This window comes from Coregonus lavaretus, assembly GCF_964263955.1.
Source record: "Coregonus lavaretus genome assembly, chromosome: 27".
Lineage (NCBI taxonomy): Eukaryota > Metazoa > Chordata > Actinopteri > Salmoniformes > Salmonidae > Coregonus > Coregonus lavaretus.
This window is the reverse complement of record NC_140014.1, coordinates 31382440-31406010: the sequence shown is the minus strand read 5'-3', so window position 1 is coordinate 31406010 and position 23571 is coordinate 31382440. Positions and strand designations below refer to the sequence as shown.

Here is a 23571-nt window from a genome sequence, read left to right as displayed (position 1 = left end):
GCACCAGGAAATCTGGTCACAATGTGGACAGAGTGGATGGATAAGAGAGACATTTTAACACCATGTGGAGACGCGACAAACTTTGATCAGATAGTAATTAGATCATATTGATCAGATGATCACAAAACCCACATGTTGGCGCAAGGTGTAAACGAGGCTAAAGTATACATTATCAATTTAGCTGATTTTGCTTATGTTACTTTGGACAAAATCAAGATGTCAATATTCTTGTGCTGCTTTTTGTATGAAAAAAATTAAATTACAGCTGAATTTGCGATTAATCGCGATTAATCTCAGCAAATCCATTAAAAATAAAAATAGTTTGACAGCCCTAGTAATATCATTTGATCAGTATCTGTCCACTGTGCTCAATTTGGGATTGGCATTCTTCCGAAACCCGAGGAGGCGCTGTTGCGTGTATCTTTAGTCTGCTTGACGCATACAAACCAAAAAGGGCGAAGAAGTAAATTGAAGCCCATTTGGGGTTTCCACTAGATACTACAGCTACAAAGTAAATTGGCTATATCGTAACAATTCATGAAAACAAAAATTAGCTTTAAGGTTAGGCGTAAGGTTAGCAGTGTGGTTAGGGTTAAGGTTAGGTTTAAAATACAATTTTAAGAAGATAAATTGTAGAAATAGGCGGGGTTTATGACTTTGTGCTTGTGGTAACTAGTGACGACCGAACAACTGTAGCAAGAGCTTCCGGTTTCATTTGATTTAGCAAAAATGAAATCGTTGTTTGGATAGATCGTAAACATCATGTACTAAGTATTCATCTAAATCGTATGGAGATTGACTAATAACATGGGTATGTAGCTACATTATACTTGGAAAGTGTCTGCTTAATGTTGTGATGGCTTGAATATAACGCCCTGTCGCCTAAACCAGGAAATCTAGCTAGTTATCTATTTTAGCTAGCTAACTACTTGCTAGTTTTTAGGTGATATAAGTGCATTATATTTACAAAAGTATGTGGACACCCCTTCAAATTAGTGGATTCGGCTATTTCAGCCACACCCGTTGCTGACAGGTGTATAAAATCGAGCACACAGCCATGCAATCTCCATAGACAAACATTGTCAGTAGAATGGCCTTACTGAAGAGCTCAGTGACTTTCAACGTGGCACCGTCATAGGATGCCACCTTTCCAACAAGTCAGTTCGTCAAATTTCTGCCCTGCTAGAGCTGTCCCGGTCAACTGTAAGTGCTGTTATTGTGAAGTGGAAACGTCTAGGAGCAAGAACGGCTCCTAGACGGTAGACCACACAAGCTCACAGAACAGGACCGCCAAGTGCTGAAACGCATAGCGCGTAAAAATTGTCTGTCCTCGGTTGCAACACTCACTACTGAGTTCCAAACTGCCTCTGGAAGTGACGTGAGCACAATAACTATTTTATCTGGAGCTTCATGAAATGGGTTTCCATGACCGAGCAGCTGCACACAAGCCTAAGATCACCATACGCAATGCCAAGCATCGGCTGGAGTGTTGTAAAGCTCGCAGCCATTGGACTCTGGACAAGTGGAAATGCTTTCTCTGGAGTGATGAATCACACTCACCATCTGGCAATCCGACGAAGGAATCTGGGTTTGGCAGATGCCAGGAGAACGCTACCTGCCCCAATGCATAGTGCCAACTGTAAAGTTTGGTGGAGGAGGAATAATGGTCTGGGGCTGTTTTTCATGGTTCGGGCTAGGCCCCTTAGTTCCAGTGACGGGAAATATTAATGCTACAGCATACATGACATTCTAGACGATTCTGTGCTTCCAACTTTGTGGCAACAGTTTGGGGAAGGCCTTGTCCTGTTTCAGCATGACAATGCCCCCGTGCACAAAGCGAGGTCCAATACAGAAAGGGTTTGTAGAGATCGGTGTGGAAGAACTTGACTGGCCTGCACAGAGCCTTGACCTCAACTCCATCGAACACCTTTGGGATAAATTGGAACGCCGACTGCGAGCCAGGCCTAATCGCCCAACATCAGTGCCCGACCTCAGTAATGCTCTTGTGGCTGAATGGAAGCAAGTCCCCGCAGCAATGTTCCAACATCTAGTGGAAAGCCTTCCCAGAAGAGTGGAGGCTGTTATAGCAGCAAAGGGAGGACCAACTCCATATTAATGCCCATGAGTTTGGAATGAGATGTTCGACGAGCAGGTCTCCACATACTTTTGTTCATTATACTCCCGAGTGGCGCAGTGGTCTAAGGCATTTGCGAGTGGCGCAGTGGATTGTGGGTTCGATTCCCACGGGGGGCCAGTATGAAAAATAAAAATAAATAATGTATGCACTCACTCACTAACTGTAAGTCGCTCTGGATAAGAGCGTCTGCTAAATGACTAAAATGTAAATGTAAAATGTAAATGTAGTGTAGCTACATTATAGATGTCCACAGTATTGTCAATAACTGACATGTTGTATTACTGTTTTATTACAGCCGTAGCTATGAGTTCAACCTGCCCGGGACATTATTGTGGCAAGACGTTGATAAATGGCTCGTTTGATGGAGAATGTGGGGTGAGTATAGTTCCAGCTGAATTTTAACAAGTCATCTAAGCTGTTGGAATGGCATTCTAGCTACTACTGTAGCACTTAGGTCTGTAACCTAGTATTAGGCTATACCCATACCCTAAAATGTAGTTGCATTATCAGGTATGTCCCAGAGGAGAGAGGACGAACATGCAGAAGATCTGTGAGAAGTGTACAGGATCCCCTGAACTTTATGACTGGCTGTACCTGGGCTTCATGGCAATGCTGCCACTGGTTCTACACTGGTTCTTCATCGAGTGGTACTCTGGGAAGAAAAGGTAATGTCTCATATTCAGCCCAAATTACTGCAGTCATAACCAGTAGTGGCGCGTAGTTAAATCACTGGAGAAGCTAATCCAGAAAGAAACTAACATATTACAACCTATGTGTTGTGGTAGTTGCGTTGTTTGCTCTATAACGTGTTAGTTCATATGCCTTGCCACCGTGATATATAGGCCGAGACAATAAGAAGACCCAGTGGCAGAATAAATTCAACCACACCTTTTGTTTCATTACAAAACCAGAGAGCAACATCTGTCCGGTGAAGTCCACAAAACAAATTGCATGTAACAAACACTTACATGACCTACAGCATGGTCAAGCAAGGTAATGTTTCCGACATTTTCAGACTACTAAACAATTATTGATTTAGAACCACTGAGCGTTACCGCAAGTCGCAAAGAAAACAGGAGATGCCTCCACTATTCCAGCATTATTTCAACTCCGACATTTCAACATCTAATCACCTATGCTTAGTCTAATACAGTGACAACTATTAATAGATACCAAAAATATTTTTGTCCAATCAACATAAGCTAAATATGATGTCCATGTAACTGATTTATGTGTTTGTGTAGTGTGTGTGCGTGTGTGCAAGTAGAAAAACATGTTGACTCACCCTACTTGTAGAGAAACGCCAATGCCATCCTCCTCTTTCATGTTGCCTAAACGGTCTATAACTCTGTCATATATTACACACTTTTAGTTTTTGTTGTCCTAGGCTACCTGGCTAAAATACTTGCTTGTTAGCCTAACTTCCTTTCATTGGCAACGATGAGCCAGGCCAGCTAGTTAACATTAGCATACTACATACTACGTTATAATCATTGGCCAGTTTGGCGAATTAAGTAAAACCACAAGTACAAATCCCTATCTCCATCGATGGCTAATTTAGGAAAGGGATGATTTGAGCTAGCTAGCTAGCCACCGGAGGACAACAACATAACGAGATGCAACAATTCAAGTTTTTTTCTGTCAATAATGACATTTGGTTTGTGATGTGGTTGGTCTGAAGGCAAATCCAAACTGGCTTCCCTGTGCCAGGACCATTCACAGCTGAGCTCACTCAGTTTAGCTCAACGCTGATTGGCTATAATTTATTTATCAAGGAAGGCCAAATGCTCGCTGGCTTCCCTTGCATTCAATGCTATGGGCGGCAACAATGTCATACTCTTTCTGACCAGACAGCATCAGATAGATACGCTACACATACTGAGACAGAGGGGTGCTGTTTCATTCGCTCTGATTCTTTATCCTGTGAGATACATTCAGCTTCTTACGAATGGAAGGACGTTTATGAAACACCGAGACGAAAGATAAAAAAACATACAAAATGTATTTTTTTGTTGGTACATTTTTCGGGGAAGCCTGGCTTCCCATTGCATCCATGAACATATCATATCTAAATCTGAAATGTCATAGATTACAAATTGCAAGAACAGATCACTCTGGAGTCGGCGGTTAACAGAATGTGTAATTTAGCCTAGTAATCACCAAAACTATGTTTCAAGTGTGAATTAAGCAGGTCTGATGCCGAAAAATAAAGGAAATTCTTGGCTACTTCACCCATATTTAATTTTTGTTACCTGGCAAAAAGTAATTAGCTACTAAAAACACTAGCAAGATTTTGAATTTAGTTAATCTACCATTAAGCTACTACAAAATGTAGTTAAATTACTGGTTGAACTACATGCAGTTCAGTACTCCCCAACACTGCTGTAGAGGTATTTTATGAAAGGAGGAGTTTAACATGGTCCTGTAGTAGCCTACTTGGTAACTCACGTTAATGTTGCTGATATTATGTATATTGTTCTGAAGCTCCAGTGCCCTCTTCCAACACATCACAGCCCTGTTTGAGTGCAGCGCTGCGGCTGTGGTGACTCTGCTGGTCAACGACCCAGTGGGTCTGCTGTCTATCAGGTCCTGCAGAGTCCAGATGCTGTCAGACTGGTACACCATGCTGTACAACCCCAGCCCAGACTACGTCACCACTCTACACTGCACACAGGAAGCTGTCTTTCCCCTGTGAGTAGCCTATGACTCGTCCATGTCATGAATTGGATCTATGAACTTTGCACTTTTAGGGCTGGTTTCCCAATTAATCCTGGACTCAAAGCATGCTGAAATAGCTTTTTAGTCCAGGATTAAGTTCAATCTCTATCTGGAAACAGTCTCATAATTAAGTGATATGAGTTGAACATATGAAATTGGTTGGTATGTTCAGCTTCGGAGCAGTGTGCGCACAATCAAGCACAGTGTGATGTGAGATGTTTTGTTCATTGAATAACATGACTTGTTCTGTGTCCGCAGGTACACTATAGTGTTGATCTACTACGCCTTCTGCCTGGTGTTCATGATGCTGCTGCGTCCACTCCTGGTCAAGAAGATCGCCTGTGGTCTGGGGAAATCTGACCGCTTCAAGAGCATCTACGCTGCTCTCTACTTCTTCCCTATCCTGACAGTCCTGCAAGCTGTGGGAGGCGGCCTGCTCTGTGAGTATGCTTTCAAATAAGGGGCCAGTCAGGTTCAGGCCAGTCAGGTTTGGGCCAATCAGGTGAAGTCCAGTTTTCATTTATATAGTATTTATGGTTACATAATTGATTTATGTGAAATACATTATTTTAAGGCCAGAGGTCTTGTAGCCTCGGAAGCCCAGGCATCTCACGTTCTGTTCCAATGCCTGGGGAAGTTCTCCTCAGGAAGACAAAAAAAACAATGGGTGGAGTCTACATGGAAGCTAGTGACACGTTTCTACTTATCAAACTCATCAAATATTGTGGTCTGTGTGGTCCAGCGGTAGTGCTGAGCAATTAACCGACAGATAGTTTGAAAAAAAAACCTGGTTATTAAACAACTAATCGACCGACGTCGGTTCAATTACTTGAATTCCATTTCTTTCAGGTTTTTTTTTTAGCCCAATGCGCTTTTTAGCTAGAGAGAAATCAAATCATTCACGAGAGAAATCTGAGAAATCAAGTCAAGAACTATGTGGGACGCTGGGCTGAAGGGAGTTGTAGTTTTCATTTAAGCAAATTCAACCTAGTTCAGTACAGAAACTTGGTAATTAACTCAAATGACCATAATCCATTGCACCATTTTTTTTCCAGCTGAAGAGACAGATCAGAGGAAGAGGCGAAGCGAGAGGTTTCACTCTTGCCAAAGTCTGTCCAAATTAAGCCCAATGCGTTTCTATGGGCTTATTTTGGACCTAAGCTTGTCGCCTGCCTTCCCACCTTTTGGGATAACGACTCCCATTGTTAGGGCATAGACATGAGCATCTTGTCATTGTATACAGATCTCTGGACGGATACACTTTTACACCTGCTACGTTAGGTTAGATATACACAGACCGCATAGACTGCATGAGAGAGGAATAACACAATGACAGTTTGAAAGTATACCTTGTCTACTTTGAAGAACTAGTAAAATGATTTTGTCAGATGGCTCTCCAGGCTAGCTAAGTAGAATGACTAAAGACACAGGACAGTATAGTGAGCACATAACGTTAGATGGCCTGGCTGGCTGACTTATACTGCCTAAGCAGAGATGAGATGATTACTTTAAGGAATGAAAAATAATAAAGTCATCAAATAACGTAATATAGACAACTGAAATATCTTATTATTTCATAGTAATTTCCTATTTTTCTATTGATGTCTACCCAATGTGGACCCGACAGAGACCATGGAATATTTTCAATGTTTTGGCAATTGAATGTTCACTATTTTTGGCTTTGGCATTTCCATGAAAAAGCTCTAAAATCATTGTAACGTCATTGTTTCACAATACATTTAATGTGAAAAAATAAATAAAAATGACCTCAACCTCAAAAAGGACTAATTGCTCAGCACTATCCAGCGGTTAGAACCACTGAACCAGGCACACGTATGTCGGCCTGGGTTCAAATCCAGTCTATTGCCCTTTGACTCACCCTCCTGCTATCTTCCCTGTCTTTCCAATACTTTATTAGTTCTTCAAAAACCTAAAGAAATACAAACTTAGTGGGCCTGCCCCACTCCTTTAAAAATTTAAGAGTTTGTGTTTCTGAAAAATGTTCGGACTTGCAACAAACTAGCATAAGATACAAAACTAATGCTGCATAGGCTACCATTTCTTTTCCTGACACGGTAGGAAAAGAGACAGAAAAGAGACTAGTTCACTATTTAAAAAGAAGATGGAGCAATAGGATGAAAAATACCAGAGTTTTGGCGCAGGCACAGCCGACTAGGGCTAGCTAACGATACCTAGCCAAAAATAAATAAATATACCCTACCGGTCAAAAGTTTTAGAACACCTACTCCTTCAATGGTTTTTATTTTCTTTTTACTATTTTCTACATTGTAGGATAATAGTGAAGACATCAAAACTCATGTAGTAACCAAAAAAGTGTTTATATATTTTATATTTGAGATTCTTAAAATAGCCACCCTTTGCCTTGATGAAAGCTTTGCACACTCTTGGCATTCTCTCAACCAGCTTCATGAGGTAGTCACCCGGAATGTATTTCAATTAACTGGTGTGCCTTGTTAAAAGTTAATTTATGGAATTTATTTCCTTCTAAATGTGTTTGCGCCAATCACTTGTGTTGTGACAAGGTAGGAGGGGTATACAGAAGATAGACCTATTTGGTAAAAGACCAAGTCCATATTATGGCAAGAACCGCTCAAATAAGCAAAGATAAACAACAGTCCATCATTACTTTAAGTCAGTCAATCCAGAAAATGTCAAGAACTTTGAACGTTTCTTCAAGTGCAGTCGCAAAAACCATCAAGCGCTATGATGAAACTGGCTCTCATGAGGACCGCCACAGGAATGGAAGACCCAGAGTTACCGCTGCTGCAGAGGATAAGTTAATTAGAGTTACCAGCCTCAGAAATTGCAGCCCAAATAAATGCTTCACAGAGTTCAAGTAACAGACACATCTCAACATCGACTGTTCAGAGGAGACTGTGTGAATCAGGCCTTCATGGTCGAATTGCTGCAAAGAAACCACTACTAAAGGACACCAATAAGAAGAAGAGACTTGCTTGGGCCTAGAAACACGAGCAATGGACATTAGACCGCTGGAAATTTGTGCTTTGGTCTGATGAGTCCAAATTTGAGATTTTTGGTTCCAACCGCTGTGTCTTTGTGAGACGCAGTGTGGGTGAACGGATGACCTCTGCATGTGTATTTCCCACCGTAAAGTATGGAGGAGGTGTTATGGTGTGGGGGTGCTTTGCTGGTGACACTGTCTGTGATTTATTTAGAATTCAAGGCACACTTAACCAGCATGGCTACCACAGCATTCTGCAGTAATACGCCATCCCATCTGGTTTGGGCTTTGTGGGACTATAATTTGTTTTTCAACAGGACAATGACCCAACACACCTCCAGGCTGTGTAAGGGCTATTTGGCCAAGAAGGAGAGTGATGGAGTGCAGCATCAGATGACCTGGCCTCCACAATCTCCCGACCTCAACCAAATTGAGATGGTTTGGGATGAGTCTGACCGCAGAGTGAAGGAAAAACAGCCAACAAGTGCTCAGCATATGTGGGAACTCCTTCAAGACTATTGGAAAAGCACTCCAGGTGAAGCTGGTTGAGAGAATGCCAAGAGTGTGCAAAGCTGTCATCAAGGCAAAGGGTGGCTATTTGAAGAATCTCAAATATAAAATTAACATTGATATGTTTAACACTTTTTTTGGTTACTACATGATTCCCTATGTGTTATTTCATAGTTTTGAGGTCCTCACTATTATTCTACAATGTAGAAAATACTAAAAATAAAGAAAAAACCCTTGAATGAGTAGGTGTTCTAAAACTTTTGACTGGTAGTGTGCATACATACATACAGTGGGGGAAAAAAGTATTTACATTTACATTTACATTTACGTCATTTAGCAGACGCTCTTATCCAGAGCGCTTACAAATTGGTGCATTCACCCTATAGCCAGTGGGATAACCACTTTACAATATGTTTTTTTTTTTTTTTTTTTTTAGTGGGGGGGGGGGGGGGGGGGGTAGAAGGATTACTTTATCCTATCCCAGGTATTCCTTAAAGAGGTGGGGTTTCAAATGTCTCCGGAAGGTGGTGAGTGACTCCGCTGTCCTGGCGTCGTGAGGGAGCTTGTTCCACCATTGGGGTGCCAGAGCAGCGAACAGTTTTGACTGGGCTGAGCGGGAACTATGCTTCCGCAGAGGAAGGGGAGCCAGCAGGCCAGAGGTGGATGAACGCAATGCCCTCGTTTGGGTGTAGGATCAGAGCCTGAAGGTACAGAGGTGCCGATCCCCTCACAGCTCCATAGGCAAGCACCATGGTCTTGTAACAGATGCGAGCTTCAACTGGAAGCCAGTGGAGTGTGCGGAGGAGCGGGGTGACGTGAGAGAACTTGGGAAGGTTGAACACCAGACGGGCTGCGGCATTCTGGATGAGTTGTAGGGGTTTAATGGCACAGGCAGGGAGCCCAGCCAACAGCGAGTTGCAGTAATCCAGACGGGAGATGACAAGTGCCTGGATTAGGACCTGTGCCGCTTCCTGTGTAAGGCAGGGTCGTACTCTCCGAATGTTGTAGAGCATGAACCTGCAGGATCGGGTCACCGCCTTGATGTTAGCGGAGAACGACAGGGTGTTGTCCAGGGTCACGCCAAGGCTCTTCGCACTCTGGGAGGAGGACACAACGGAGTTGTCAACCATGATGGCGAGATCATGGAACGGGCAGTCCTTCCCCGGGAGGAAGAGCAGCTCCGTCTTGCCAAGGTTCAGCTTGAGGTGGTGATCCGTCATCCATACTGATATGTCTGCCAGACATGCAGAGATGTGATTCGCCACCTGGTTATCAGAAGGGGGAAAGGAGAAGATTAGTTGTGTATCGTCAGCGTAGCAATGATAGGAGAGGCCATGTGAGGATATGACAGAGCCAAGTGACTTGGTGTATAGGGAGAATAGGAGAGGGCCTAGAACTGAGCCCTGGGGGACACCAGTGGTGAGAGCACGTGGTGCGGAGACAGCTTCTCGCCACGCCACTTGGTAGGAGCGACCGGTCAGGTAGGACGCAATCCAGGAGTGAGCCGCGCCGGAGATGCCCAGCTCGGAGAGGGTGGAGAGGAGGATCTGATGGTTCACAGTATCAAAGGCAGCAGACAGGTCTAGAAGGACAAGAGCAGAGGAGAGAGAGTTTGCTCTTCTCTGTGTCACGGAGGCTCTCCGCACTGCTAAAGCTGTCTCAGTTGAATGACCAGTCCTGAAACCTGACTGGTTTGGATCAAGAAGGTCATTCTGAGAGAGATAGCAAGAGAGTTGGCTAAAGACGGCACGCTCAATAGTTTTGGAAAGAAAAGAAAGAAGGGATACTGGTCTGTAGTTGTTGACATCAGTGGGATTGAGTGTTGGTTTTTTGAGAAGGGGTGCAACTCTCGCTCTCTTGAAGACGGAAGGGACATAGCCAGCGGTCAAGGATGAGTTGATCAGCGAGGTGAGGTAGGGGAGAAGGTCACCGGAGATGGTCTGGAGAAGAGAGGAGGGGATGGGGTCAAGCGGGCAGGTTGTTGGGCGGCCTGCAGTCACAAGTCGCAAGATTTTATCTGGAGAGAGAGGGGAGAAAGAAGTCAAAGCATAGGGTAGGGCAGTGTGAGCAGGACCAGCAGTGTCATTAGACTTAACAAACGAGGATCGGATGTCGTCAACCTTCTTTTCAAAGTGGTTGACGAAGTCATCCACAGAGAGAGAGGAGGGGGGGGGGGGGGAGGATTCAGCAGGGAGGAGAATGTGGCAAAGAGCTTCCTAGGGTTAGAGGCAGATGCTTGGAATTTAGAGTGGTAGAAAGTGGCCTTAGCAGCAGAAACAGATGAAGAAAATGTAGAGAGGAGGGAGTGAAAAGATGCCAGGTCGGCAGGGAGTTTAGTTTTCTTCCATTTCCGCTCCGCTGCCCGGAGCTCTGTTCTGTGAGCTCGCAATGAGTCATCAAGCCACGGAGCTGGAGGGGAGGACCGAGCCGGCCAGGAGGATAGGGGACACAGAGAGTCAAAGGATGCAGAAAGGGAGGAGAGGAGGGTTGAGGAGGCAGAATCAGGAGATTGGAGGGAGAAGGATTGAGCAGAGGGAAGAGATGATAGGATGGAAGAGGAGAGAGTAGTGGGAGAGAGAGAGCGAAGGTTGCGGCGGCGCATTACCATCTGTGTAGGGGCAGAGTGAGTAGTGTTGGAGGAGAGCGAGAGAGAAAAGGATACAAAGTAGTGGTCGGAGACATGGAGGGGAGTTGCAGTGAGATTAGTAGAAGAGCAGCATCTAGTAAAGATGAGGTCAAGCGTATTGCCTGCCTTGTGAGTAGGGGGGGACGGTGAGAGGGTGAGGTCAAAAGAGGAGAGGAGTGGAAAGAAGGAGGCAGAGAGAAATGAGTCAAATGTAGACGTAGGGAGGTTGAAATCCCCCAAAACTGTGAGGGATGAGCCATCCTCAGGAAAGGAACTTATCAAGGCGTCAAGCTCATTGATGAACTCTCCAAGGGAACCTGGAGGGCGATAGATGACAAGGATATTAAGCTTAAATGGGCTAGTGACTGTGACAGCATGGAATTCAAATGAGGAGATAGACAGATGGGTTAGGGGAAAAATTGAGAATGTCCACTTGGGAGAGATGAGGATTCCTGTGCCACCACCCCTCTGACCAGATGCTCTCGGGGTATGCGAGAACACATGGTCAGACGAGGAGAGAGCAGTAGGAGTAGCAGTGTTTTCAGTGGTAATCCATGTTTCCGTCAGCGCCAGGAAGTCGAGGGACTGGAGGGTAGCATAGGCTGGGATGAAGTCAGCCTTGTTGGCAGCAGAACGGCAGTTCCAGAGGCTGCCTGAGACCTGGAACTCCAGGTGTGGGGTGCGTGCAGGGACCACCAGGTTAGAGAGGCAGCAGCCACGCGGTGTGAGGCGTTTGTGTAGCCTGTGCGGAGAGGAGAGAACAGGGATAGGCAGAGGCATAGTTGACAGGCTGTAGCAAATGGCTACAATAATGCAGAGGAGATCGGAATGAAATGAACTAAACATCTGGGAAAGGAGAGAGTAGGGCCTCCCTCACCAAAACTCCCAAATATAACTCACCCAACTTCCACCTCAGAAACTATAATTGTTTCACTGAACCACCCGAATAAAAACTCTCCCAACTTCCACTTTAGAAATTAGAATTGTTGTGAACTACAGCGGTTCAATGTTTCAAGGAATAGACTCAACTTACTTTATTCAGCTAGCTAACTATGACGCCATAGCTAACTAGCATGCTAGCATCCAATAACACACAGTTTAGCCCCAATACTTGGTTACAACAAACTACCAATAGTGTGTTAACACACTAAACAGATAATTCGTGTCCGTGTCTAGTTCCTTTCATAACGCAGCAATAATTAAACGTTGGCTAGCTAGCACAAATATATTGTATTTAGCTGCTACAGTACAGCTAGCTGGTCGTGTTGGCTAGCTAGCAATGGCTGCTGTGTTGACTTTGTTTGAAAAACGGCGGCGCTGCGAACAAATGTAGCTGGCTAAAAGGATATTGTATCTAGTTGCTACCGTTGCTAATAGCTACTCGCCAGCTAGTCCAGGAGGTGAGTTAGCTAGCTAGCTAGCTTCGTGCTACACCCGGCACCGCTGAATACAATGCTAACCTACAATAACTACCCACAACAGCCCACGATGCCTACCTACAATACCTAACTACAATCTAAATATATAGTTTAAGCCTTACTCGACAAAGCCTAAGCTATGTATAAAGCCAAACTTACCCGACGCCAGCTGTCTGGGTGGCAGACAAGACGACATTGGTCTTCTGCAATCAGTAGCTGTAATTAAGTACAGGAGCTACTAACTACCTAACGTTAATGCCTCAGATAATGAGGTTAGAAAAACAGCTGAATGGTAGGTAGCTAGCTGGCTTAATTACAGGTACTCTTAAGCGTGAAATAACATTGGAAACAACTATCCACAGTTGCTAAAAGTTACCAGTAGCTACCCGCTAGCTAGCTAGCTTTATTGGTCCAGGTAGTGGGTTAGCTAGCCTCGTGCTTCGCCGGGCTCCGCCGTATACAATACTTACCTACAATAATTACCTACAATAACCTACAATAACTACTTAAATAAACTACCTACAATACCTAACTACAACTACCTACCTACAATGGTTTAAGCTTTACTCAACACCATATAAGAAGCCAAGCTTACCTCCTGCTAGAGAAAACACAACCTCTCCCGACCACTCCCGACCACATATTTAGTCAGCCACCAATTGTGCAAGTTCTCCCACTTAAAAAGATGAGAGAGGCCTGTAATTTTCATCATAGGTACAAATCCAGAAAATCACATTGTAGGATTTTTAATGAATTTATTAGCAAATTATGGTGGAAAATAAGTATTTGGTCACCTACAAACAAGCAAGATTTCTGGCTCTCACAGACCTGTAACTTCTTTAAGAGGCTCCACTGTCCTCCACTCGTTACCTGTATTAATGGCACCTGTTTGAACTTGTTATCAGTATAAAAGACACCTGTCCACAACCTCAAACAGTCACACTCCAAACTCCACTATGGCCAAGACCAAAGAGCTGTCAAAGGACACCAGAAACAAAATTGTAGACCTGCACCAGGCTGGGAAGACTGAATCTGCAATAGGTAAGCAGCTTGGTTTGAAGAAATCAACTGTGGGAGCAATTATTAGGAAATGGAAGACATACAAGACCACTCGATCTGGGGCTCCACGCAAGATCTCACCCCGTGGGGTCAAAATGATCACAAGAACGGTGAGCAAAAATCCCAGAACCACACGGGGGGACCTAGTGAATGACCTGCAGAGAGGTGGGACCAAAGTAACAAAGCCTACCATCAGTAACACACTACGCCGCCAGGGACTCAAATCCTGCTGTTCCAGACGTGTCCCCCTGCTTAAGCCAGTACATGTCCAGGCCCGTCTGAAGTTTGCTAGAGTGCATTTGGATGATCCAGAAGAGGATTGGGAGAATGTCATATGGTCAGATGGAACCAAAATAGAACTTTTTGGTAAAAACTCAACTCGTTGTGTTTGGAGGACAAAGAATGCTGAGTTGCATCCAAAGAACACCATACCTACTGTGAAGCATGGGGGTGGAAACATCATGCTTTGGGGCTGTTTTTCTGCAAAGGGACCAGGACGACTGATCCCTGTAAAGGAAAGAATGAATGGGGCCATGTATCGTGAGATTTTGAGTGAAAACCTCCTTCCATCAGCAAGGGCATTGAAGATGAAACGTGGCTGGGTCTTTCAGCATGACAATGATCCCAAACACACCGCCCGGGCAACGAAGGAGTGGCTTCGTAAGAAGCATTTCAAGGTCCTGGAGTGGCCTAGCCAGTCTCCAGATCTCAACCCCATAGAAAATCTTTGGAGGGAGTTGAGTCCGTGTTGCCCAGCGACAGCCCCAAAACATCACTGCTCTAGAGGAGATCTGCATGGAGGAATGGGCCAAAATACCAGCAACAGTGTGTGAAAACCTTGTGAAGACTTACAGAAAACGTTTGACCTGTGTCATTGCCAACAAAGGGTATATAACAAAGTATTGAGAAACTTTTGTTATTGACCAAATACTTATTTTCCACCATAATTTGCAAATAAATTCATAAAAAATCCTACAATGTGATTTTCTGGATTTTCTTTTCTCATTTTGTCTGTCATAGTTGACGTGTACCTATGATGAAAATTACAGGCCTCTCTCATCTTTTTAAGTGGGAGAACTTGCACAATTGGTGGCTGACTAAATACTTTTTTCCCTCTCTGTACATACTGAACAAAAATATAAACGCAACATGCAACAATTTCAAGGATTTTACTGAGTTACAGTTCATATAAGGAAATCAGTCAATTTAATTAAATTCATTAGGCCCTAGTCTATTGATTTCACATGACCTGTGAATACAGATATGCATCTGTTTTTCACCAATACCTTAAAATAAAAGGTAGGGGCGTGGGTCAGAACCAGTCAGTATCTGGTATGACCAACATTTGCCTCATGCAGTGCGACATCTCCTTCGCATAGAGTTGATCAGGCTGTTGATTGTGGCCTGTGGAATGTTGTCCCTCTAATCTTCAATGGCTGTGCGAAGTTGCTGGATATTGGCGGGAACTGGAACACGCTGTTGTACACTTCAATTCAGAGCATCCCTAACATGTGTGGTGAGTATGCATGCCATGGAAGAACTGGGACATTTTCAGCTTCCAGGAATTGTGTACACATCCTTGCGACATGGGGCCGTGCATTATCATGCTGAAACATGAAGTGATGGAGGCGGATGAATAGCACAACAATGGGCCTGTCAGTAATGCTGTAGGTGGGTGTAGTGGTGGAATCAAGCGCAGGACACCGAAGTATAGTCCAAAAGACTTTAGTGCAATTTCCAACAAGGAAAATTCGAACAAACTTGCCCGAAGGCGAAACTACGCACGTAGGCGACAAAACAAAAGGCGCACTACACAGGTGCGTAAAACGCTCCAACACAGTGGAGTAAAGCTCAACCGAGCGAATAAGTAATTCTACAGCAAAACACACGACAGAAATAAATCAATCACACACAACACTAGACAAACACAACGAGAAACTTATAGGACACTAATTAACCTAAACGAGAACAGGTGTCACAACAAACAGACAAAAGCAAACGAACATAGAAACATGCAACGGTGGCAGCTAGTATTCCGGAGACAACGAACGCCGAAGCCTGCCCGAACAAGGAAGAGAGGCAGCCTCGGCCGAAACCGTGACAGTACCCCCCCCCTTGACGCGCGGCTCCAGACGTGCGCCGACTCCGGCCTCGGGGACGACCAGGAGGACGCGGAGCAGGGTGCGTCGGGTGCCCACGATGGAATTCCGTCAGGAGAGACGGGTCCAAAATGTCTCTCCTCGGCACCCAGCACCGTTCCTCCGGACCGTACCCCTCCCACTCCACTAGATATTGGAGACCCCCCATCCGACGTCTCGAATCCAAAATGGACCTCACGGAGTACGCCGGTGCCCCCTCGATGTCCAATGGGGGCGGAGGAGTCTCCCTGATCTCACTTTCTTGGAGTGGGCCAGCTACCACCGGCCTGAGAAGAGACACATGGAACGAGGGGTTAATACTTTTATATTCAACAGGTAGTTGTAATTTGTAACACACCTCGTTCAACCTTCTCAGGACTTTAAATGGCCCTACAAACCGCCGACCCAGTTTCCGACAGGGCAGGCGGAGGGGCAGGTTTCTGGTAGAGAGCCAGACTCGATCACCAGGTGCGTACACCGGTCCCTCACTGCGGTGGAGATCGGCGCTCGCCTTATGACGACGGAGGGCCCGCTGCAGGTGGACGTGTGCAGCGTTCCATGTCTCCTCCGAGCGCCGCGCCCACTCATCCACCGCAGGAGCCTCGATCTGGCTCTGCTGCCAAGGTGCCAGAACCGGCTGGTAACCCAACACACATTGGAAAGGGGTTAGGTTAGTGGAGGAATGGCGTAGGGAATTCTGGGCCATCTCGGCCCAGGGAACGTACCTAGCCCACTCCTCCGGCCGGTCCTGGCAGTATGTTCTAAGAAACCTACCCACATCCTGGTTCACGCGTTCCACCTGCCCATTACTCTCCGGGTGGTAACCCGAGGTGAGGCTCACCGAGACCCCCAACCGCTCCATAAAGGCTCTCCAGACCCTGGAGGTAAATTGGGGACCTCGATCAGACACAATATCCTCGGGTACCCCGTAGTGCCGGAACACATGGGTGAATAGTGCTTCGGCAGTTTGCAGGGCAGTAGGAAGGCCCGGCATGGGGAGCAAACGACAGGCCTTAGAAAACCGGTCCACAACGACCAGTATAGTGGTATTCCCCTGTGAAGGAGGAAGGTCAGTAAGGAAATCCACCGAGAGGTGAGACCATGGTCGTTGTGGAACGGGAAGGGGTAGTAACTTACCCCTAGGAAGATGTCTAGGCGCCTTACACTGGGCGCACACCGAGCAGGAGGAAACATAAACCCTCACATCCCTTGCCAACGTGGGCCACCAGTACTTGGCACTAAGACAGTGCACTGTCCGGCCGATACCAGGGTGTCCAGAGGAGGGTGACGTGTGAGCCCAATAGATCAATCGATCCCGAACCTCGAGCGGAACGTACTTCCGACCCTCCGGGCATTGCGGTGGACTAGGGTCGGTGCGTAACGCCCGCTCGAGCTCAGCATCGACCTCCCACACTACCGGTGCCACCAGACACGACTCCGGCAGTATGGGAGTGGGCTCCACGGACCTCTCCTCCGTGTCATACCGCCGAGACAGTGCATCTGCCTTACCGTTCTGTGACCCAGGGATGTACGTGATCTTAAATGTAAACCGGGTCAAAAACATATTCCATCTTGCCTGGCGAGGGTTCAGCCTCCTCGCTGCCCGGATGTACTCCAGGTTACGGTGGTCCGTCAAAATGAGGAAAGGGTGTTGAGCCCCCTCAAGCCAGTGCCTCCACACCTTTAGGGCTTGTACCACGGCTAACAGCTCCCTGTCCCCTACGTCATAGTTTCGCTCCGCCGGACTGAGCTTCTTGGAATAAAAAGCACAGGGGCGGAGTTTAGGTGGCGCGCCTGACCGTTGTGAAAGCACGGCTCCTATACCGGCCTCTGACGCGTCCACCTCTACCTGAAATGGCAAAGAGGGATCCGGATGCGCCAGCACCGGGGCCGAGGTAAACAGGTCCTTCAGCCTCCCAAACGCCCTGTCCGCCTCAGCAGACCACTGCAGACGCACCGGACCCCCCTTCAAAAGAGACGTGATGGGAGCTGCCACCTGTCCAAAACCCCGGATAAACCTCCGGTAGTAATTCGCAAACCCCAAAAACTGCTGCACCTCCTTCACAGTGGTTGGTGTTTGCCAATTACGCACGGCTGACACCCGGTCTACCTCCATCTTCACCCCTGACGCAGACAACTGATACCCCAAAAAGGAGACCGACTCCTGGAAAAACAGACACTTCTCTGCCTTAACATACAGGTCGTGCTCCACCAGCCTCCGCAACACTCTGCGCACCAGGGCCACATGCTCGACTCGGGTAGGCGAGTACACGAGAATGTCATCTATGTACACAACCACCCCCTGCCCCTGCATGTCCCTGAAGATCTCATCCACGAATGATTGGAAAACTGACGGAGCGTTCATCAACCCGTATGGCATGACAAGATACTCGTAATGGCCCGAGGTGGTACTAAAGGCTGTCTTCCATTCATCGCCCTCCCTGATGCGCACCAAGTTGTACGCGCTCCTGAGATCTAATTTAGTGAAGAAACGCGCCCCATGCAATGACTCAGTCATGGTCGCAATCAGCGGGAGTGGATAACTGTACTTCACCGTGATCTGATTGAGACCACGGTAATCGATGCACGGGCGTAAACCACCATCCTTTTTCTTCACAAAAAAGAAACTCGAGGACGCAGGGGAAGTGGAAGGCCGTATGTATCCTTGTCTCAGAGATTCGTCTATGTAAGTCTCCATAGCTTTCTTCTCCTCCTGAGACAGAGGATACACATGGCTCCGTGGGAGCGCAGCTCCTGCCTGGAGGTCTATCGCACAATCTCCCTGCCTATGGGGCGGCAACTGCGTCGCCCTCGACTTACTAAACGCAATAGCCAAATCCCCATACTCAGGGGGAACGTGCAATGCGGGCACCTGGTTTGGACTCTCCACCGAGGTAGCCCCTACGGAAACGCCCAAACATCGACCCACACACTGGGCAGACCACTCCATCAGAGCCCTCTCCCGCCACGAAATAGATGGGTTATGGGTACTCAACCAGGGCATGCCCAGCACCACCGGATACGCAGGCGAGTCGATCAGAAATAGCTGAATCATCTCCTGATGACCCCCCTGCGCACACATCCTAAGTGGCGCAGTGACCTCCCTGATCAAGCCCGCACCCAACGGACGGCTATCTAGGGCATGAACGGGGAAAGGGACATCAACAGGGAGAAGGGGAATCCCTAAGGCTAAACAAAACTTATTATCAACAAAATTCCCAGCCGCGCCTGAATCTACCAGCGCCTTATGCTGGGAATGAGGTGCTACCTGTGGAAAACGCACAGGTATACAGAAATGTGCAACAGAGAGCTCTGGGTGAGTGGGGCGCCTACTCACCTGGAAGGACTCCCCAGTGCGGGACCTGTCGTCCTCTCCCCTAGGAGGCCATCCCCAGCACCTAGCCGCGGTGTGTCCTCCCCGACCACAGTTGGTGCAGGAGATGGACCCCCTCGTAAGCCGACCCCTCCTCTCTCTAGCGCCAGCGCCCCCGAGCTCCATGGGGCACGGCTCGGAGGCGCTGGAGGGTGAAATGGACGGACCCCCCTCGGAACGTCCGCGGGTAGCTAGCAGGTTATCCAGCCTGATGGACATGTCGACCAACTGGTCGAACGAGAGGCTGGTGTCCCTACAGGCCAGCTCCCGACGGACGTCCTCGCGTAGACTACATCTGTAGTGATCGATGAGAGCCCGCTCATTCCACCCTGCATCCGCCGCTAGAGTACGGAATTCTAAGGCGAACTCCTGGGCACTCCTCTTCCCCTGCCGGAGGAAGACCAGACGCTCCCCCGCTGCTTTCCCCTCCGGGGGATGGTCAAACACCGCCCTGAAGCGGCGGGAGAACTCGTCGTAGGTGATGGTGTTCGCGTCGATCCTCCTCCACTCTGCGTTGGCCCATTCCAACGCCTTCCCGGAAAGGCAGGAGATCAGGGCGGACACGCTCTCATGTCCCGAGGGCGCCGGGTGCACGGTGGCCAGGTAAAGCTCCACCTGGAGAAGGAATCCCTGACACCCGGCCGCGGTCCCATCGTAGGCCCTCGGGAGCGAGAGTCGAACTCCTCTGGGTTCCGGAGCGGGAATGGGCTGACTGGCCGATGGTGCTGGCAGAGAGGATGGCGGTGGAGGCGTCCCCCAGCCTCGGATGGTGGTGATCACCTCCTGCAGTGCGGACCCCATCTGCAGGATCTGGTCACTCTGTTCACGGACCCTGTCCTCCAGCGTCGCCTGGGCTGCTGCGGCTCCTGCTGATTCCATTCTTGATGGTGTGTGATTTTGTCAGTAATGCTGTAGGTGGGTGTAGTGGTGGAATCAAGCGCAGGACACCGAAGTATAGTCCAAAAGACTTTAGTGCAATTTCCAACAAGGAAAATTCGAACAAACTTGCCCGAAGGCGAAACTACGCACGTAGGCGACAAAACAAAAGGCGCACTACACAGGTGCGTAAAACGCTCCAACACAGTGGAGTAAAGCTCAACCGAGCGAATAAGTAATTCTACAGCAAAACACACGACAGAAATAAATCAATCACACACAACACTAGACAAACACAACGAGAAACTTATAGGACACTAATTAACCTAAACGAGAACAGGTGTCACAACAAACAGACAAAAGCAAACGAACATAGAAACATGCAACGGTGGCAGCTAGTATTCCGGAGACAACGAACGCCGAAGCCTGCCCGAACAAGGAAGAGAGGCAGCCTCGGCCGAAACCGTGACAGGGCCTCAGGATCTCGTCACGGTGTATCTCTGCATTCAAATTGCCATCGATAAAATGCAATTGTGTTCGTTGTCCGTAGCTTATGCCTGCCCATACCATAACCCCACCGCCACCATGGAGCAATCTGTTCAAACGTTGAAATCAGCAAACCGCTCCCCACACAATGCCATACACGCTGTCTGCCATCTGCCCGGTACAGTTGAAACCGGGATTAATCCGTGCAGAGCACACTTCTCCAGCGTACCAGTGGCCATTGAAGGTGAGCATTTGCCCACTGAAGTTGGTTACAACTCCAAACTGCAGTCCGGTCAAAACCCTGGTGAGGACGACGAGCACGCAGATGAGCTTCCCTGAGACGGTTTCTGACCGTTTGTTCAGAATTCTTTGGTTGTGAAATCCCACAGTTTCATCAGCTGTCCGGGTGGCTCATCTCAGACCATCCCACAGGTGAAGAAGCTGGATGTGGAGGTCCTGGGTTGGCGTGGTTACACGTGGTCTGCGGTTGTGAGGCCGGTTGGACGTACTACCAAATTCTCTAAAACAACGTTGGAGAGAACTTATAGTAGAGAAATTAACGTTAAATTCTCTGGCAACAGTTCTGGTAGACATTCCTGCAGTCAGCATGCCAATTGCACGCTCCCTCAAAACTTGAGAGATCTGTGACATTGTGTTGTGTGACAAAACTGCACATTTTAGAGTGGCATTTTATTTTCCCCAGCACAAGGTGCACCTGTGTAATGATCATGCTGTTTAATCAGCTTCTTGATATGCCACACATGTCAGGTGGATGGATTGTCTTGGCAAAGGAGAAATGCTCACTAACAAGGATGTAAACACATTTTTTCCAATATTTGAGAGAAATATGCTTTTTGTGCGTATGGAACATTTCTGGGATCTTTTATTTGAACTCATGAAACATAGGACCAACAGTGCATGTTGTGTTTATATTTTTACAAATCGATACTTGGAGTCAAAGTATCTATATAATATTGTGCCAAATAATAGCGCGTTATGTAGCTGTATTGATTCAGCCCCCCCCCATTTCCAATAGTCGAGGCAACGAGACAAGATTTAGAAGGATGGCCTGGCGAGACTAAAGGTCTTGCCTTGTGACTGTGGTATAAGCTTGCTGCTTTCTGTTTTTCAGATTATGCTTTTCCATACATTATTTTGGTGTTGTCCCTGGTTACTTTGGCAGTGTACATGTCAGCCTCAGAAATACAGGTAAGAAACTGCTTATTTTATATTGACCTAACCAGCGTTTTTAAAGTTTGATATCAGCTCAGTCAATATAATTGTTTGAGCACATATCCCATTTCCTAAGTGTTTCCTCCCTTTACTCCTATCCATAGTCTTTCAAGAATCTCGCTGCCAAGAAGAAGAGGTTGGTGGTGCTCTTCAGCCATTGGCTCCTTCACGCGTATGGCATCATCTCCATCTCCCGATTGGATAAACTGGAACAGGACCTGCCTCTATTGGCCCTGGTACCTGGACCCGCCCTTTTCTACCTGCTCACTGCCAGGTTCACTGAACCTAGACGGATTCTGTCAGAAGGTGGCAACGGCCATTAGAACTATTATAGATGGATGTGGGTATTAAAGTTAGACTCGAAATGACGTTGCCACGAGCAGCACTGCAGATATTGAGATGAGCGAGATGCAAGACTTCGGTCACACACAGTATCTGCGCATGTTCACGGGTTCACTTCACGCTCTTACAGCGTGGGAGCCGCTGGACCAAAACAGCGGAGAAGTTGAGCTTTGCGCTTCAACGCTCTTAGTTGTTGCGGAAATTGACCCACTATGCTGTTTCCTTTCTGCATTTTTCATATTGCTGAGTCTACCTTTAATGTCCACCTGTCTATCAATTCAGGAGGTGTTGTGCATGGAGCTATATGGACGCTAGCCTTTACTGCTGTCTCTGCCTATGGTAGTATGATGACTGCTGCATGTAGTGTTGATAGTGTGAATTCCTCTCACAGTGAGAAGGAAGATTTTATGATATTCCTACAACTAAGGTGGGAATACAAACACCCTGTGTACATACTGTATGTCTATAAACTATACATCTCCATATATTTCAAGTGTTGTTAGTTATTGAATGGTATTGTATGTTACATGGCTGTGGCCACTTGAATGTTGTCTTTACAACCTAAGGCCTAAGATGTACTGTTCCTCATTGAGGCTGTTTTGAGACATGCTTTGTATAGATATTCACTCTGTGTCATATTATATGCTCAACATCCTTGATTGTTTTAAGCTCAGATATATTTGATTGTTGCAGTGAAATCAAAGATGGTCTTTGGATTGTCCAATAGTATAAGTTGAGTTAGATGTTCTTGAACTAAATCTTATGTGCCAAAAACTCTGAACACATGCATACGTCCAGAGGCAGATAAAATGGTTTATTATAACCTAATATTATATGTTACAAGCCAAGTGGATGAAGTTCCATTATATTTTGCTTGATAAAAAATGGAATGAAAATTATCCTGCTGTTTCCCCATAAATGATGTTGGGGAAATATGCTGTTGAATAGTAAGCAAATTAAATTGTGAATGTATTTTATGCAGGCTCATAGAACGCTTGTAAATAGATAACAATGGATGTTTATTGGAAATATATAATTTTATTGCACAGTGTAATTTTAAAACATACAGAACAAGGACTTGGTTAGCTGCAATTTTGACTATTTATTGTAAAATGTATTGTAAAAAAAAACTTGTGAAATGTAGTGTGTTATAAAGTGTTAAGATTTTTCTGAAATAAAAACCACAAATGTGAGTACTCATCTACTTTAATCTCATATGACTTTCATTTGTGCTGAGTTTTTGTAACACAACAATTGTGTTGATGTAATCCTTCTTGATGTCTCACTTTACTTGCCCTGTACTTTAAGTGCAACGTTCGATTTAGTACTGGCCAACATGGAACGCATGCCCTTCAGTTCCTCCTCTAGTCTACTGTTGATGTCCCCCAGTTGGAACTTCCTGTCTTGGATCTTGGTCATGAGTCTGTGGATAGCCTCCATAATCTTGTGGTCTCTCTCTGAAGATTCCTGAAGTGTTGAATGAGTCATTGGATGATTTAGTGTGGTCTCTCATGACAGTTTACTATTGACTTACGAATCACTCAAGTCCTGCACTGTGGATTTGTCCAAATACGTTAACCAGAGAAATCAGGTCATGTACACGGTTGTCTGTCAGCATGTGGTCAGACTATAAGTTAACATCACAGGTTGTAAAAAATGAAATAACGTCTGT

The 23571-nt window shown here is 46.5% G+C and overlaps 1 protein-coding gene across 2 annotated transcripts; it reads left to right on the top strand.

Moving 5' to 3' along the window:
- Positions 1-506: 506 nt before the first annotated feature.
- Positions 507-23113, top strand: LOC311102852 (JNK1/MAPK8-associated membrane protein-like). 2 transcript variants are annotated; one of them, XM_084144296.1, is made up of 7 exons: positions 507-811; positions 2433-2512; positions 2648-2802; positions 4622-4828; positions 5114-5295; positions 21457-21533; positions 21662-23113. In XM_084144296.1, the coding sequence occupies exons 1-7, from the start codon at positions 808-810 to the stop codon at positions 21878-21880; spliced, it is 924 nt and encodes a 307-aa protein (XP_084000422.1). In that variant the 5' UTR covers positions 507-807; the 3' UTR covers positions 21881-23113. The 2 variants fall into 2 exon arrangements, with proteins under 2 accessions (XP_084000422.1, XP_084000423.1); XM_084144297.1 differs by having other exon boundaries at positions 693-811; positions 4651-4828; positions 21662-23102.
- Positions 23114-23571: the final 458 nt, after the last annotated feature.

Excerpts from the sequence above, each read along its gene's own strand:
- LOC311102852 (XM_084144296.1), top strand. Across the intron at positions 2,803-4,621 it reads TGGTACTCTGGGAAGAAAAG|CTCCAGTGCCCTCTTCCAAC; the intron begins GTAATGTCTCAT and ends ATTGTTCTGAAG. Across the intron at positions 5,296-21,456 it reads TGTGGGAGGCGGCCTGCTCT|ATTATGCTTTTCCATACATT; the intron begins GTGAGTATGCTT and ends TCTGTTTTTCAG.